A 16,449-nucleotide genomic window follows, 5' to 3' on the forward strand; every position below is an offset into this window, starting at 1 on the left:
TATCTCATTAGCAAGTCTGTACATTACAGGCATTTATGGGGCTACTGTCGCTCGCGGAAGGATAAGAAGTGCGTGCCGCGGCTGGAAGCACCAGCGGCGGAGGGACACAGAGAGGCAGAGTAAGCGCGTCGGTTCTTCATCTCACCGGCATCATTCTCAGCCAGAGACGCTTCATAATCCTCTCCTCTGCATATGCTCCTCTATCATTAAATCAGAGGCTGCCGCGTGTGCTTTTAGAAACCCATGCTGCTTGGGCCATTCTTTTAGTTTTTTCTTCATCTAGACCCCCTGTAATACATTACTATGCATGCTGTCTTCAAGAATATACAGATATAATTTATAGACAGAGTCGTTCAAACGCTGCCCGTCGGTATACGTTCAAGACCTTAATTTTTCTTCTGTCCCGCTTGGCTGAAACCAAACGTAGTTTGACTGACTGAACAAAGCGGCGGACGGCTCCAAAATGGGGGTAAGAATCTATTTTAAATGCTTGCACATTTTAAATGCCATGCGTCTTGAGGATAATTCGGGGTTATGAGATTTGGATGGTAACGTGTCTTTATGTATTTTGTCAAATCATTGCATTAAACAGGTGCACTTACTACTAAAAGCATTGTAAATGTTAAGCAAACATGTATCAGTTTAACTGTGTGCGTTCTAACCGGTTAAAAATCATTGACATTGTGCAATAACGCTGCTCGATCGTTTGGCAATTGCGTCAAATCGGATGCTTCATTTTTGCACCCATTCGATGCGTCATGATGCAGTTAAAATGCAAATAATGAAGAATACTGGTGTATTGATATGCACATATTGGCATATTAGGTATATGCATCATAATATAATAATCTAAGTCGTTTGGCAGATGATAGAAATGGAATAAATATGCTCTGCTCTCATTCGATGCAAAAAGGCGCACCGAGGTAAACGCAAAAATGATATCAGATATCAAAATAATCGTTGAACTAATGCTTTTTTAAATACATACCGGTAAGATATAATAATAACACATATTCAGAAGCACTTTGTTTATAACGTGTGTGTTTGCGCCTCTGATCGTTCTGTCAAGCGTGCCATGACAGCGCGTCAGGAGAATAACGTGGACGACCGCAGTCACGAACGTCTGCGGTTACCAATTCGGGATTAAGCCTGTTTTTTTTTTAGAAAATTGACATTGCCATAAAGTGATCATTTTTGTTAGTCGTGATTTGTACATTTGCTGTAGCCTCCAAATTATAAATGTACTACTTTTAATGAATGACGACAGAAAAGTTTAATCACTAGTAAAACAAACTCTTAAATAACCAGGTGAGGTCGTTTGCAAGTCTGGAAAGTCTGAGGAGAAATTCTGTCAGTCTCCTAAATGAAAGGCGTTAACCACAGATGGGGGTGGGGGAGTGTATGCATCCGGACTGGCCCGTTTCAGTAGTTTCACAGCCACCTATCAAACATCTCATCACATTTATGACCAGAAATAAATCCCAGCGCGAGTCCAAATGGTCAGTAGACGCGCGGCCAGATGCGTTAAAATAGACGTCTACTGCTTCACGACTGAAGCGTGAATATATTGAACTCATTTGTCACAACAAGCGCCTTCTAGATTGTTATTTTGCGACCTTGCAATAACCAGAACTGGAAATCTGACATCCAGATGAAAAGAAACAAACCATTCGATATGGAATTTAATGGTGTTGTTGTGACGCAAAGTTCTTTTTCAAACGATACCTTTTACATCGCACGCGATATTCTGTGTCTCGGTTTCTGTGACGTTTTGACACGCTGATATCGGTCGTGATGCCGGGAGGGGTTACCGGGCTCGACGGTTGGTGATGGTGAATGCGTCAAAGTGGAGGTTGATCAATGAGAGTGGAAATTCCCGAACAAGTACCGCGATTGGTCTGTGTAGCGCCACGAGGGCGGGGCCGTATTCGCGGTTCTGATGATTGATTGGCCCTGAGCCAGTCAATCACTCGGTAGAGGCTGCGTGATTGGCAGGATGCGCTGGGCCAAAATGAAGCTTTAGGGTACTATGAGGGTGGTGGGGAGGGAGTGATGCAGGAGGAGAATAAAATGGACATGAAAAGTGATTGATGGGTTTACAGGAGAGTGTTATCTGGTGTCATCTTGAGAGAGGCTCGATTGAGTCATTTGTGGAGGTTCAGGTGTTTGGGGTTGTGGCAATTTGAATGAGGTGAATGTCTCTTGGAGACTGACTATGTTTAGAACAGAATAACAATTTCTACACTGGAAAAAAAATAGTTAATACTTATTTACTATTTTCACTCATTAGTTTTAAAAATCATATAGAAAACTCAGGAAGTTGTGGTTAGAGAGTCAGACTTATAACCCAGAGGTTGTGGGTTCAATTCTTAGCACCGGAAGGAAATGGAGGTGAAAGAGTAAAAGTACAATGCTTTCTTCTACTTTCAATATCCACAGCTGAGATGCCTTTGAGTAAAGCACTGAGCCCCCAATTGCTTCCTGGGCTGCTGTTTGTGTTTGTGTGCGTGTGTTTGTGTGTGTGTGTGTGTGTGTGTGTGTGTTCACTACCCACTTGTGTGTGTGTGTGTGTGTGTGTGTGAGTGTGTGTGTGTTCACTACTCCCTTCTGTGTGTGTGTGTGTTCACTACTCCCTTCTGTGTGTGTGTTCACTACTCCCTTCTGTGTGTGTGTGTGTGTGTGTGTGTGTGTGTTCACTACCCACTTGTTTGTGTGTGTGTGTGTGTGTGTTCACTACTCCCTTCTGTGTGTGTGTGTGTTCACTACTCCCTTCTGTGTGTGTGCACTTGAATGGGTGAAATGCAGAGCACAAATTCCTACACTTTGCAATGTAATACATTTTAAATTACAAAGAATAAAGAAGGCCAAACACATCTAAGTAAACATTAAATTTTGAAGTATGAATATTGAAATGACATTTTCTTAATGAATTTTTTTTTACTAATAGTAAAATAGTATTTGTAAAGTGTACTTAAAAATCTGCTTTATTTACAACCTCAAATTTTTCTTATAGTGTACAGAATGTAGTATATACAGTATCATGTGTGTACAGTATTCATTTTCGCAAACATTGAACACCTGTATACTCTAATAATAATGTACAGTGAAACTGTTTGAGAAACAGTATCTCTTCTGTAGCTCGGTACACTTTCAACTCGCAAGACTTTACGACATTACATGATTTGACTCATTTTTACATAGAAAGGGCAACAGTGGACCCCATTAAAATAAATTATCATTCATGTTTTCATAACTGCTGGCCAAATTCAAAAACTAAACTAAAATTAAGTCATCTTTTATGCAGCTTGCATATTTTGCATATAGGAAGGATTCAGCTCTGTGTTAACTCCTAAATGGCTATCACTTTGTAGGGAATAGTGAGTGAGAGAGCAATTGAGTGATTTACATTTATTCATTTAGCTGACACTTTTATCCAAAAAGACTTACAATCACTATATATGTCAGAGGTCGCACGCCTCTGTAGCAGTGTGTGTGTGTGTGTGTGTGTGTGTGTGTGTATATATATATATAGTATCTGTGAAATAACTGTGAAATTTGCTAGCAATTTCTGAGTGAAAATTGAAAAGTAAATTACTTTTATTTCAGAGGTAATAATTAAATTAATTAAATTAATTGAATCCAAACTGAATTCCATTTCTCCCTGAGTTATTAATGCAACACAATGATCCATAATTCCATAATGTGTTCTGTTTTATTTGCAAGTTTTTATGTATAGTATGCAGTATACAGTATAGTGCATTATGATAATATTCCACTGTAGCCAAGGTTCAGAGTTTGAAGTGATATCTCGGATGGGCTGATATACAGTAAAGCAGTAATGTGTGCAGGGCAGGAGATGTGAACAGCAGGCTGTTACCTGCGGTCACCATGAGAACAGCAGGGAGAATCAGGTGCTCGGGGTTGTCTGCAATTAGTATGACGTGAATGTTTCTTGGAGGGTGACTCTTCGATACCCTTGGGACATGCAGCCAAAGACGCAACCTGTCTGAAGGCTTCAAGGGCACTACAGGTGATTAGGATGCTTAGAATATCAGAAATGTCATCTGCTAGTGTGAAATCGGCTTTTTAATGTGGTTTCTTTTGGTTTAAGGCTTCTAATTCTTCACTGTGGTGTCTACAACCATTTTGTTCTGATTATAAATCACTTTGTTGTTTAAGTAAAAATGGCAACAATGGGCTTTAAGTATCTGTTTACATAACTTTGCATGTTGTAAAACTGATAATTGTGTATCCGTGATTGAGAAACAGACTGGTGGTGAAAAGTCTTCTAATAGATGGTTGTGTAATGGACTCGGTTCAATAGCTCATTCTCACTGAGGGAATTTGGTGTGTGTGCGTGCACTTTCCACTAAAGCACACAATCAAGCCTTATTTTTGTGTTGAAGCCCGGGGTCATATGAAGCAAAGCTAGCATACATGCTATCAGTCAATTTGCCAGACGCAGACATGATGTCATATCCTGTGAGACCTTGAAGGTCAGCCAGCAAGCTTGTTTGATTGGCCCTTAAATGTCAATAGCAGGTTTGAATCAGTTTGTTCCATGCCAAGGTTGCTTTATATTTAGCAAACCACAGCAACCACGACTGCATCAACAATCTGGTGTGTGCTAAAGTGAATGAAGTTTGAAATGATTATACAATTAAATTGTAGTTACTTAAGAATTTTTGTTGCGAAAAGTATTATAGAATTTTTAGTGACAAGGAAGTTGTAAAACGTATGGAATAAAAATGTAATAGAGGGGAGAGCTATTGTGAAACTAGTGACACAATGCAAAAAATTATTACATTTTTAGATGTATAAAATACTAACACTTGAGGTTTACACGTGAACAAATTTGGTGTCAAAATCATTTTTATAGAGAAATTGGCTGTAAATTTCAAACAAAAATAGAAAATAACACATTGAATTAAACAGTAAGTAGAAAAGCTTAAATATTTTTTTTAATGCAACATACTCCCTTTTTAATGCAACATACTCCCAATATTGCCATATTTTACAGTGTATATCACATTTGTTATCAGACACATTTTTTGCTAAAGTAATATTTGACATAAAGAACAGAGATGTTTTAATTCACACCCATGCTTTAGGAATCCAATCCATTGCACACTAACATACTGATTTTGCCTTTGGCCGAATTGAATGCATGCACAATATATTTCATTTCAGGTCATAACTTAGTGCACTTAAATTAATCACCCCATCATTCACTAACTACATGATTTGAGCTTTTCTGCTGCTATATGATGGACCGCGCTAACATTTAATTAGTCATTTAGCCTCAACATTTATGTGTGCTTTGTCTTATTGGTGTCTTTAACATTGTTATCCAGAAGCAAGGTTTCTTTATACAGGGTGTAATCTGTTACTGTGTGTACAGTACATTGTGTGTTTCCATGTCCTCAAGGTCATTAGATGAAGCCTTGGACAGAGATGGAATGTTTCATCTGGAGCACATTAAGTGATTTAGTTCTTGATGTCCACTAGCTGTAATTATTAGTTCTCCCAGAGATGAATTCATGAAATGAATCATTTCCTAACCCTCATGTTGTTCTAGCTCTGTACGGTTTTGTTGTGTGAAACACAGAAGGAGATTTTAGGCCGCTTTGTTTAAGGAACAATCCAGAATGTAAATCATTACTCACCGATGTGTCATGCTAGCTTTGATATCAATGATACAGAATGTTTTTTGGTTCTCGTGTGTCTTGTAACTGGTTGCGAAATGTCAGAATTGAATATTCGCATATTCACATAACACAAATGAGATTTGTTTCTCTCACGTAAATCTAACAAGGAACAATTTTACTCGGAAATTGCTTGTGAATTTTTCTACCAATTACAAAGAAGTGGAAAGTAACTCATTCAGTTAACCACACATTTTTGAGTTTAAAGGACTATTTTCTGGTAAGATTATGTTTTCTGGTAAATCGTATTGTAGTAATCATCAAAACAACCCATATTTGTAAAAATAAAAAAAATAAATAAAAAAAGGATTCACTTCAAAACAGTTTTTACAAATTACTGGTAAATTTCACAAATAATTGCAGAGAAACTGCAAATAACATTTTGAATGAGTGGGAAAAAATTTAAGCAAAGAAACTAAAATAACATTTTCTTGTAAAAAGTACTTCAATAATCTTTGTTTTATTTACCACAAAATATTTTGTTCATGAAAAATATTTTTTTATAGTGTAGTAATTTAAGTATAAGAGATGATGTAATAGTTTTTGTTAATATATATTTTTATATTTGTTAATTTTAAATTAAGTTTAAATGTTAGTTTTGTGTGTTTTTTGTGTCTTTAAATATGTATCTATGTAATCTATTGTGTAGTTATTACATTTGATTCAAGTTGTAGTTTTTGGTTCTCTCTGAGAGAGTGTAATCTTAATCAGGCCTGAGACAAACCCCACTGGATTTACTAAAGTGGAGCAGCTACAGTTCTCCACACATCCTACGGGACATGAATATGCACGTGTGCGTGAGCGATGGAGATACAGCGAGGACACAGTGTATCAGTGTCAGGAGCAGCATCAAGATGACTGGACAAAGTACTGTATGAACAAAGAGAGTGAATGAGTTAAGACAATATAAACAGACAGTACAGTGTGTTTCAAAGCATCTGAGCAACTGAATGTAGGAATAAGAGAAAAGCAGGAGCAGGATTGCTGTTGTTCAGTAGGTTAATCTAGACTGTAAACCGTAGTAAACAGTCTTAATCCTGCACTGCCGTCTCACCCGGAGATAGAGAGAGGAAAAACCCTTGACAGATGGTCAACACACGGCCACAAGCATGCTGCAATCTAAACCTTTTGTAGTAGAACTACTATCCTGTTGAACAAAATGATAAACACAGCACAGAGTTATTTTGCTGTCACTTAGATACTCTTATAGTTTTTGTTAATATTTTTCATTAGATTTAATATAAATTATATTTTCTTATTATATATTTTTCTCATTTTATTTAAAATTTTAGTAATTAGTTTTTTATGAGTTTGTAATTTAACAAGAATTATTTCTATATAGCTTCTATTAATTGTAATTTCTGTTTTAGCTTGTTATTTTAGTGCATAAAGCTAACTAAATGAAAATGTGAAACGGCCCCTTGGACATTACATGAAATAAAACATGTTTCTTATATTTAATTCCGTTTTATTTTAGTAAGCATTTATTTCAAGTAAAATAATGTATTTACTGGTATAATGTATAATGTATAATGTATTTCAAGTAAAATAATGTATTTACTTTTTTATGGTTATATTAGTAAACCCTTAATAACCTTTGAACATAGTTCAGTCAAAACAAGCTGCTACTAAAATAGTTTATCTTCATTTAATATTTTCAATATTTATAAGTCTTTTTAAGGATTGTTTGTTTCCTCCGTGTTTTGTTTTAATAATAGATCCTAAATAACAATCAGTTAACCCTGCGATGAACATAATTAGTATCAAATAACACATGATAGTTCAAGCAATTATTATGTCGAGTTGAACCTTATAATGAACATTAATGACAAATAAAATTTGCTAATAAAAGATAAAATATTTATGACTAATTAGTTTTGAGGTTCTGTCAACAGTAAAAGTTAAATAAGTTCTTGTGGACATTCTGTCAAATTTGCAATCATATTTTATTCCTTTAATAATGTTTCTTTTTTTTTTTTTTTTTGTGAAAATAATATTATCAAGCAGCTTTTACATCAGAATCTTTATGGATGCATTTAATGCATTGCACATTATTATGTAAGCACTCTGGTGTGCTGTAATGGTGGATTTGACAGTAATGCCGTCTGCTTGTGCATGCAAACTAAAATAGGTCACAGAAGCACACATGGCAGATCAGGGGATGCCACATTAATGAAAGGCCCTAAAGTGGATTGACCCCACTCACACCACCCCTGTATCCCGCATGGGGTTCCTGTTAAAGCAGAGGATAGTTGATGAACCATTATCCGTCTGGCATTTCCCCTCTCTTCCTCAGTCATGGAAAGCACCGGTTCCTCAGTTTGTGCCTTGTGTGTCTCTCGCAGTGCAGCAGACGGAGCTGAGTGATGCTTAAATATGAGTCCATCTGCGTGTTTATGATAGTATTGCAGTTTCAGCTGAGACACGTTTTGTTAAGTTCTCTGGTTTATTAAGCTGAACCTGTTTGTGTCATTTGTGGGAGATGTCCTGCTACTCTTTGTGTAAAGGTTTTTAATTATATTTTACCAGCATGTAAAGTACAGCCATTGTTTTTTATTCTTTTTATAATGTCTTGGTTTTACAGTCATCATATATGCTAGATGTGTGATGGCAGTAAACATGCTGGAATATATGTTATTTGACTAATAAAAAGGTTAACTATAGCTTTTTTGAAAGTTCATACTGCCTGGATTATGTGTTAAAAATAATAAAAGTTACTTATTGTTTTGAATTCCCACATAGAAATGTAATATATGACATATACTGTATCCCCTATATCAAGAGGGATATTGCCATATATATGTTGTGTGTTTGTGTGCATGTACAGTGTGTGTGTGTGTATGTATATATATAGATATATATATATATATATATATATATATATATATATATATATATATATGTCTGAAAGTAAAAATTTCTAACTTGTATAGGTTAAAACTACCTGCAAGATTATATTTTACGGCAAGATAAATAACAACCATGTATGTGAACAGCATATATTTTATTTATATATGCAACTCTATTTATATAAACAAAATTTATGCAAAAAAATCTGATTAAGTATGTTTTTGTATTAATGTTCTGTCTTGTATTTACTTATATAGCAACATGTTTTTGTGGGTTTTAGGATGGATATACATGTACATGAAAGATATGTCCAAAAATGTATTACATGCATAAATATACATGCTTGTATCGGCTAGAAAATAATCCTTTTTTTTTTCTGCAGTATGGACGGTCGGACAGCTACCGCGTGGCGACCACGCAGGAAAAAGATGAGAAGGAGTCTCCTAAAAAGGGAAAGGGAGGGAAAGACCTGGATGACCTGAAGAAGGAAGTACCGCTTGTAAGACACACATCATACATCTTCATGTTTTTGTATCAAATTTCAAATGAGTTATGTATTTAACACTATGAGTGACCTATATTGAATAATTTTATATTCTGCGTACTGCTTTGGCAACAGTGCTTCCTAGGATGAGCAGTTCAGTGCCTCATAAATAAATGTAGTGCACCATACTGTATTGAATTTCAAACACTACTCTAACGTGAATCAGATGAAGCAAGGTTGTGGTTCAACCTCTGTGGCCGGCTGACTCTATACAAACATGTTTGTTTGTTTTTTTCTCCCCCAGACAGAGCATAAGATGTCAATTGAAGAAGTATGCCGAAAATACAGCACTGACATTGTACAGGTGAGTTTCTCAAATCATGTCAGCAAGCCAGATGTTTCATATGATGGCATTGTAGCGCAACATTAAAATAAATCTTAAAACCTAAATACTCTTACGAGAATGAAGCTTTTAAAAATAGCCTCACAAAAGACTTGAAAATAAAGTCCTTATATTTTAGAGATCAAAGTAGTAATATTTATGGTATAAAGTTAAAATTGTTGAGAATGCATGAAAGTATAATGAGATCAAAGAAGTAATATTCGGAGGATCTTATGAAAAGAAACATCAAAGTGAAGTGGAGTTGAACACTGGTTGTCATTCGAGATTGCGGTTAAGAGGCAATTTCCTGTCTCTCTGTCTGGTTGTTTCTCCTGAATAAATTCAGTTTCCTTCATAACTGAATGTGTCTGGATGCTGAAGATAACTTGATGCTGATGCAGCAAATGCCTGATTTCTGTCTTAGTGAATCTTACTCTAAAGTTGAATTGAACTAAATCGTCCATTTCCTTGATGAGGCTACTCTGGTGCCCTGTTCCTATACATGTTTTGTGTGTGTGTGTGTGTGTGTGTGTGTGTGTGTGTGTTTCTCAAAATATTTCTACTTTATCCACATAAAATCATATCTTCTGTTTGTCTCCTGGTTTCTGTGATAGTTCACCCAAAAATCATCCTTTGTTCACACTTGTTATTACAAACCTGTATGACTTTCTTCTGTGGGATGCAAAATAATATATTGTGAAAAATGTCTCTTAGTTTGTTTATTACATGCAATATCATCAATGGAGATTTTTACTTTGCCCCCATTTTATATTTTTTTAAATATTGATGAACTCCCTTTAAACTTTTAAAATTAAGTCTGTATTGTCAAATTTAAATTAATTAATCATAGTAATGGTACATTGCTATTACTTCTTAAAGTTTATTTATTTATTTTATTTTAACATAGCAATAAACAGTGTTTGGAATAAAGGCATTTAAAAGAACGGCGTTAGGTAGCGACGTTATTTTTTCAGTAACGTGGTAATCTAACTAATTACTTTTCCCGTCGTTATAACGCCGTTAACGTTACTGAACGTTAAATGCGGTGCGTTACTATGCAATGATTTCATAAACTATGCAATCCGAACGCACCCCTGACGCACACAGCGAGTGAACAGTGCGTTAATGACGAGATAAGCGGTTGTGATTGGCTAAGGCAGAGTCATGTGTTTCATGATAGCCAATCAGAGCCAGTGTTTTTACACACATGCCGGCACACGCAGCTGCGCCTGGCACCAAACACACACGCAACAGCTACACAGAGATTCGTAGCAGAGATGGCGAGTCAGGAGCAATCCGATGAAAAGTTGGCATTTTCAAGGTGAAGATATAAGCACTACTTCAAATTCATTGTGGTCAAAGGCAAGAACGTGCATGTAATGTGTACATGCAATGTGTGACACGCATTTACAAAGCTAGTGGCCATACAAAGATAATACTTGAAGTGCAGGATAAAACTCTTGTCTGTTGACGTGCAATAAATATTGAAAGTTATGTACCTGTCTGTTCTACTCATTTCAATTGACTTGTGAAAACTGCAAAAAAAAAAAAAAAAAAAAGTACAAATTCTCTGACATGTAGCAACTTTTTTTTATTTTTTTTTACAGTAACGCAAATAGTTACTTTCCCTGGTAACGAGTTACTTTTATTATAGAGTAATTCATTTACTAACTTGGAACAAGTAGTGAGTAACTATAACTAATTACTTTTTTAAAGTAACGTTCCCAACACTGGCAATAAAACCGTCATTACTGTACTGCAAAAAAGTATAGCCTGTATTAACCCTTTTTTTACTTTGCTTTACTCGAATTTCTAAGGCCTCTTAATTATCAATGTGATCAAACCTTTCCAAGAAACCCCAATCTACCACATGCCTTCTGTTGTACGATCGATAGTTCATACTTTTTTATCAAGTGTCCGGTTTAGTATCCGGTTGTTGTTTATGTGTCTTTATACTGTTGTTTTTATCAAGTAAACAAACAAATAACTTTTACAATGTTTATAATATATAAAGATCCTTGATTATCCATCATATTTTTTTTTTCCCCACACAAGACGAGTTTTACAGCTTTCCGTGTGTTCATTTATACACTTGGGGATGCTTTTAAACCACTTCTAGAGTACAAAACTTTCCGAACAAAAACACACATGAACAGGACGGAGAAACTAGTGATCTCTTACGTAAACAGATGCATATTAAAAATTATCGTCAACAATAGATAGCATTTAAATGAAAACTGCATAATGTTATGAGGTAAAACGTTGATCCAGGAAGTGGTGTATGACTGTGCAAGCTTTGGAGGTGTAGATGGAAATGCTTTGATAATAATAGTGAATATTATCCAGATTTAGTTGTTGATTAAAAATTTGATTTTCTCATCTTTTTGCTCAAAACGAAACATTTTTATGAAACTTACCTTTTTATTGAAGTGTTGATAAAAATATTTTTAAAAATGCTTTAAGATAGAATAAAACAGTTTATTTTTTATTTTTTTTTTTAAGTAAAGGCTTTGATCTTTATTTTGGTGTATTGCATATTCAAATATTCATAGAGGAAAATAAACTGGAGGCCATCAGATTTTAGTGAAAATCATTAAAATCGCTGGCGGTGGCTGGCAACTTTTTTTCAAAAATGCTGGTGGGGAAAAAGAGCTAAGAACAAATCATAAAAAATTGTGACACCTGATATTTAAATGCACTTTTATGTATGTATTAGCCTCCTGTTCATTGATACTGATACAATTATTGTTGATTTACATTACAACATCAGAAAATCTCATCTTACTGGTCATATAAATATCAGCATATTTTCTCAGTTTGATTTATTTGATTAATAAAATGAAGGTGTTTTTCCTCCTCAACTGTGGGCTCCATATTCTCCTATATCATATTAAATAAGACATAAAGGCCTGATGTATCAGATATGATACTTTTTATTTTTTTATTTTGTCTGAAGCATCAGTGAACTATTTAAATAATAAAAATAATAATTAATTAAAAATATATTTTTCTGATTATGATGTCAGATGTAAGGCTTGCCATTTCACACATTCACCTCTTCCAAAGCAGCTTAAAGGGACAGTCAACCCAAAAATGTCATCATTCACCCCAAGTTGTTCCAAACCTGCATGAGTATGCTGGTTACCAAACAGTCCCCTTTGAATTCCATATTTTGGGGGAAAATGCTTCACTAAAATGAGTTTATCTGTAGCGACAGAAACTGTGAGCTCAACAAATCTATTCTGAAGGCGCCCTCTAGTGGCAGTGCAGTAGTGTTTGTCATCAACTCTTGAATCAGATTTGCTCTCACACTCTCCTTTCGCCTGAAGGGTCTGACTAATGCCAAGGCGGCGGAGTACCTCGCTCGGGACGGTCCCAACGCTCTCACCCCGCCCCCCACCACCCCGGAGTGGGTCAAATTCTGCCGTCAGCTCTTCGGAGGATTCTCCATCCTGCTGTGGATCGGAGCCATCCTCTGCTTCCTGGCCTACGCCATCCAGGCCGCCACGGAGGACGACCCTGCCAATGACAATGTGAGAACTCACACACTCACAGAAGCATACATTTACACCAAATATGTGTTTCGCTGCAGTTTCACTAGTTCACGCTTACATATAATTAGCTGAGGTATGGTATGCGTATTTGGCGTGCTGTCCGGGGAAGGGCTCCGAGCTCGGGAATTGCCCGAAGCTAGAGTACCCCCCCTTCCCCGTATATTGTAAAGTGAACTTGAAGTGAGGAGATGGGGTGGAGGAGGGATGCTGATAAACCGTCAATGGATAGAGGTAAGTCAGCGATATTTATACTGTGGGATTGATTACTTGATTGTGGTCCACCTGTGATGATTAGGCTAAGTATCTGACGCGCTCCTCCCGAATCTTCATAGATAATTACATTTCACTAGTTCACGCTTACATATAATTAGCTGAGGTATGGTATGCGTATTTGGCGTGCTGTCCGGGGAAGGGCTCCGAGCTCGGGAATTGCCCGAAGCTAGAGTACCCCCCAAAAAGGCAAATGTACAGGAGGACAGCCGCCAGTTTAAAGAATGCCCCCCAAAAAGCAGAGTACTGGCGGGGGCTGATTTGGTTTCTGAGAAGTTATCTCGTTGGCAGGCTGGAAGGGCCTACGTACTCCGGAGGGAGCGACTTGGGCGTTGAGAGAGTAGGCCCTACCAGCTGCAGCTAGTGAACTACGTGGTTGTTGGCGCCCGGTCGGTAGGGCTCGGGCCGATGCTCAACTGGAGTTTTTTGGCGTTGGATCGGTGAGCCCTGCCGGCCGATGAGGAGGAGCGGCGTGGTTGTGGTGCCCGACCGGGAGGACCCGAGTTGCCTCGACCGGAATAGGTCACGGTGTCGGCGTACGGGCCCTACTGGCTGATAGCCCCTGCTATTCAGTGGGTGAAGGGCCTAACGCTGACCGAGAGGGCCCATGAAGCCTCCGACAGGAGATTGAGACTCAGGATGACGGACGTCTGGGTCCCTCTCGGTTAGGCAGATAAAAAGCTTTTGGGCCAGCCGACAAGGAGGACTCTGGCAACATCCGAAGGGAGATCCCGACTCACGGCATCGGCTGGATGAGATTCACTTGCGGCTGGCAAGCATAGGCCCGTCCGGGAGACTCTCGCCAGACGTCTGAAGGGAGCGCACGCGACAGACGGGTAAGCCTCGGCGGACGGGGAGGGTTGGAAAGGAAAACCCGACTGGGAGGACTCTCGCAGCATCCGATGGGGCCTCAAACTCAGAACATCGAACGGGTAAGCCTCGCCAGACGGGGTTAAAAGATGTGAGAGTAGCTGAGGGTAGCTTTTTTTTTTTTTTTTTTTTTTTTTTTTTTTTTTTTTTTTTTTTTTTTGCAGGATTTGGCGAGAGGACGAGACTCGTGGCGTCGGACGGTTAAGCCTCGCCTACCGTCAAATGGAAAGGTAAGTTGTGTGGCCGAGAGACTGTTGCCGACGTTCGAAGGGAGCACACACATCGAACGGGTAAGCCTCGCCGACCGTAGGGTGGAAACGTAAAGCAAGTCTGACCAGGAGGCTCTCGCCAGCGTCCGAAGGGAGCACACACATCGAACGGGTAAGCCTCGCTGACCATAGAAAAGGAAAAGGTAAGGTTGTCTAACCGGGAGGCTCTCGCCGGCGTCCGAAGGGAGCACGCGCATCGAACGGGTAAGCCTCTCCGGATGGCGGACAGAAAAGGTAACGATAGGTGGCCAGGAGGCTCTTGCCAGCGTCCGGCGGGGACAAACTGGGTGAGCCTCGCAGGCCGTAGGTTGGAAAAGGTAAGTTTGCGTGGTCGTTAGGCTGTCGTCGGCGTTTAAGGGAGTTTGCTACTCCTGGCAAGAGACGGTTTAGCCTTGGTGACCATAGGAAGGAAGGAGAGTTTATTGTGTGTTAGGTACTTGCAGCATTTAAGCAGCTTGCTTGTAGGTTAGTAACCTGAAACACACAGTAGGGTCGTGGTTGGCTGGCCAGGAGGCTGTCGCCGGCGTCCGATGGGAGCACTCACATCGGACGGGTAAGCCTCGCTGGCCAAGGGTGGAAAAGGTCAGGTTGTCTAGCCAGGAGGCTCGGACCGACGTCCGATAGGAGCTTAGCTCCAGGAATCGAACGGGTAAACCTCTCTGGCTGAAGGACGGAAAAGGTTGTCCGGCCGGGAGGCTCTTACCTTCGTCCGACAGGAGCTTAGCTCCCGGATAGAACGGTTAAGCCTCGCTGGCCAAAGGACGGAAAAGGTAAGGTGTTCTAGCCGGGAAGCTCTCGCCTACGTTCAATGGGAGCCTTGACTCCATGCGTTGGGCGGGTAATTTCTCCGTACGAAAGACAGAAATGGAAAAGCAGGTAGCCGGGGGCTTTCACCTACGTCCGAAGGGAGTGTGAGCTCCAGGCAACGAACGGGTAAGCCTTGTTGGCCGCAGAATGGAAAAAGGTGAGGTTGTCTGGCCGGGAGGCTCTCGTCAGCATCCGATGGGAGCTCAAGCTCTTGGCATCGAAGAGAGAAGCCTTGCCGGCCATAGGATTGAAAAAAGGTAAGGTTATCTGGTCGGGAGGCTATGGCCAGCATCCGGTGTCTTTTTATTTATTATTTATTTATTTATTTATTTTCTATATTTATTTGTATTTTCATTTATTATATTTATTAAAATTTGCCGACACCAGATGGGTAGTCTCTCCAGCCATCGGAGGGAAAAATGAGATTGTTTATCTGCGAAGAGCCCGTTAGTGTTCGGCGAAAGCGTAACTTGCGGTATTGAATGGGTACATCTTGCCATCGAAGGGAAAATTTATTTGGGCTGCAATGTACTCATTGGTGTTCGATAGGTAAATGTCGTTTTTTTTTTTTTTTTTTTTTTTTTTTTTTTTTTTTTTTTTTTTTTTTTTGGCTTTTTTAATCGGGTAAGCTTCGCTGGTGGTTGGATGGAAAGTCCAAGATTGATTAAGTGGGAAAGCATCTGGCAGGATTTGAATATTTGCGTTGTCAAACGAGTAAGCTTTGCTGATAGTTGAATGGAGAAGGCAAAGGTTGGTTCAACCGGGGGCCCTCTTGCAGCGCCTGGCAGGGGAGTTTGATACTAAGGATGATTTATAATAGTTGAATGGAGAAGGCAAAGGTTGGTTCAACCGGGAGCCCTCTTGCAGCGCCTGGCAGGGGAGTTCGATACTAAGGATGATTATTTGTCTACGAGGGTAGACGCTGTGAGGCTTACTTGGATAATTGTTTTAGCACATCCAATGAGCTGCTCCCGATAATGAGTCCGAAAAAATCTTGGTGCAGTCATAGTATCCGAAATTAAGCGTGCAAAAATAAGTTAGGAGTTTCCTGTGCCAGTGTACCCCAAATGGGTGCCATGTATCGGCGATTGTGGTCATTGTCAGCACGTGAGATCGATGGTACATATCGACGATGTAATCGTGCATGGGTGGAGTAAGAGAAAGATTCTTTATACTGTCTGAGCTTACTATTTACCATTTTGACCATGCAGGTGCACGAAAAGAGCCTATGGAATCGCCCATAATCAAAAAAAAAAAT

The 16,449-nt window shown here is 38.9% G+C and overlaps 1 protein-coding gene across 1 annotated transcript in view; it reads left to right on the forward strand.

Moving 5' to 3' along the window:
• Positions 1–111: 111 nt before the first annotated feature.
• The window catches only part of LOC113120221 (sodium/potassium-transporting ATPase subunit alpha-3-like), a 22,551-nt gene continuing 6,213 nt past the window's right edge, over positions 112–16,449 (forward strand). The window contains exons 1-4 of the mRNA XM_026290155.1: positions 112–469; positions 8,938–9,054; positions 9,344–9,403; positions 12,751–12,954. Coding sequence (XP_026145940.1) covers positions 464–469; positions 8,938–9,054; positions 9,344–9,403; positions 12,751–12,954 — 387 coding nt within the window. The 5' untranslated portion in view covers positions 112–463. The remainder of the gene's footprint in view (positions 470–8,937; positions 9,055–9,343; positions 9,404–12,750; positions 12,955–16,449) is intronic.

This window comes from Carassius auratus, chromosome 19 (assembly GCF_003368295.1).
Source record: "Carassius auratus strain Wakin chromosome 19, ASM336829v1, whole genome shotgun sequence".
NCBI classification, from domain to species: Eukaryota; Metazoa; Chordata; class Actinopteri; order Cypriniformes; family Cyprinidae; genus Carassius; species Carassius auratus.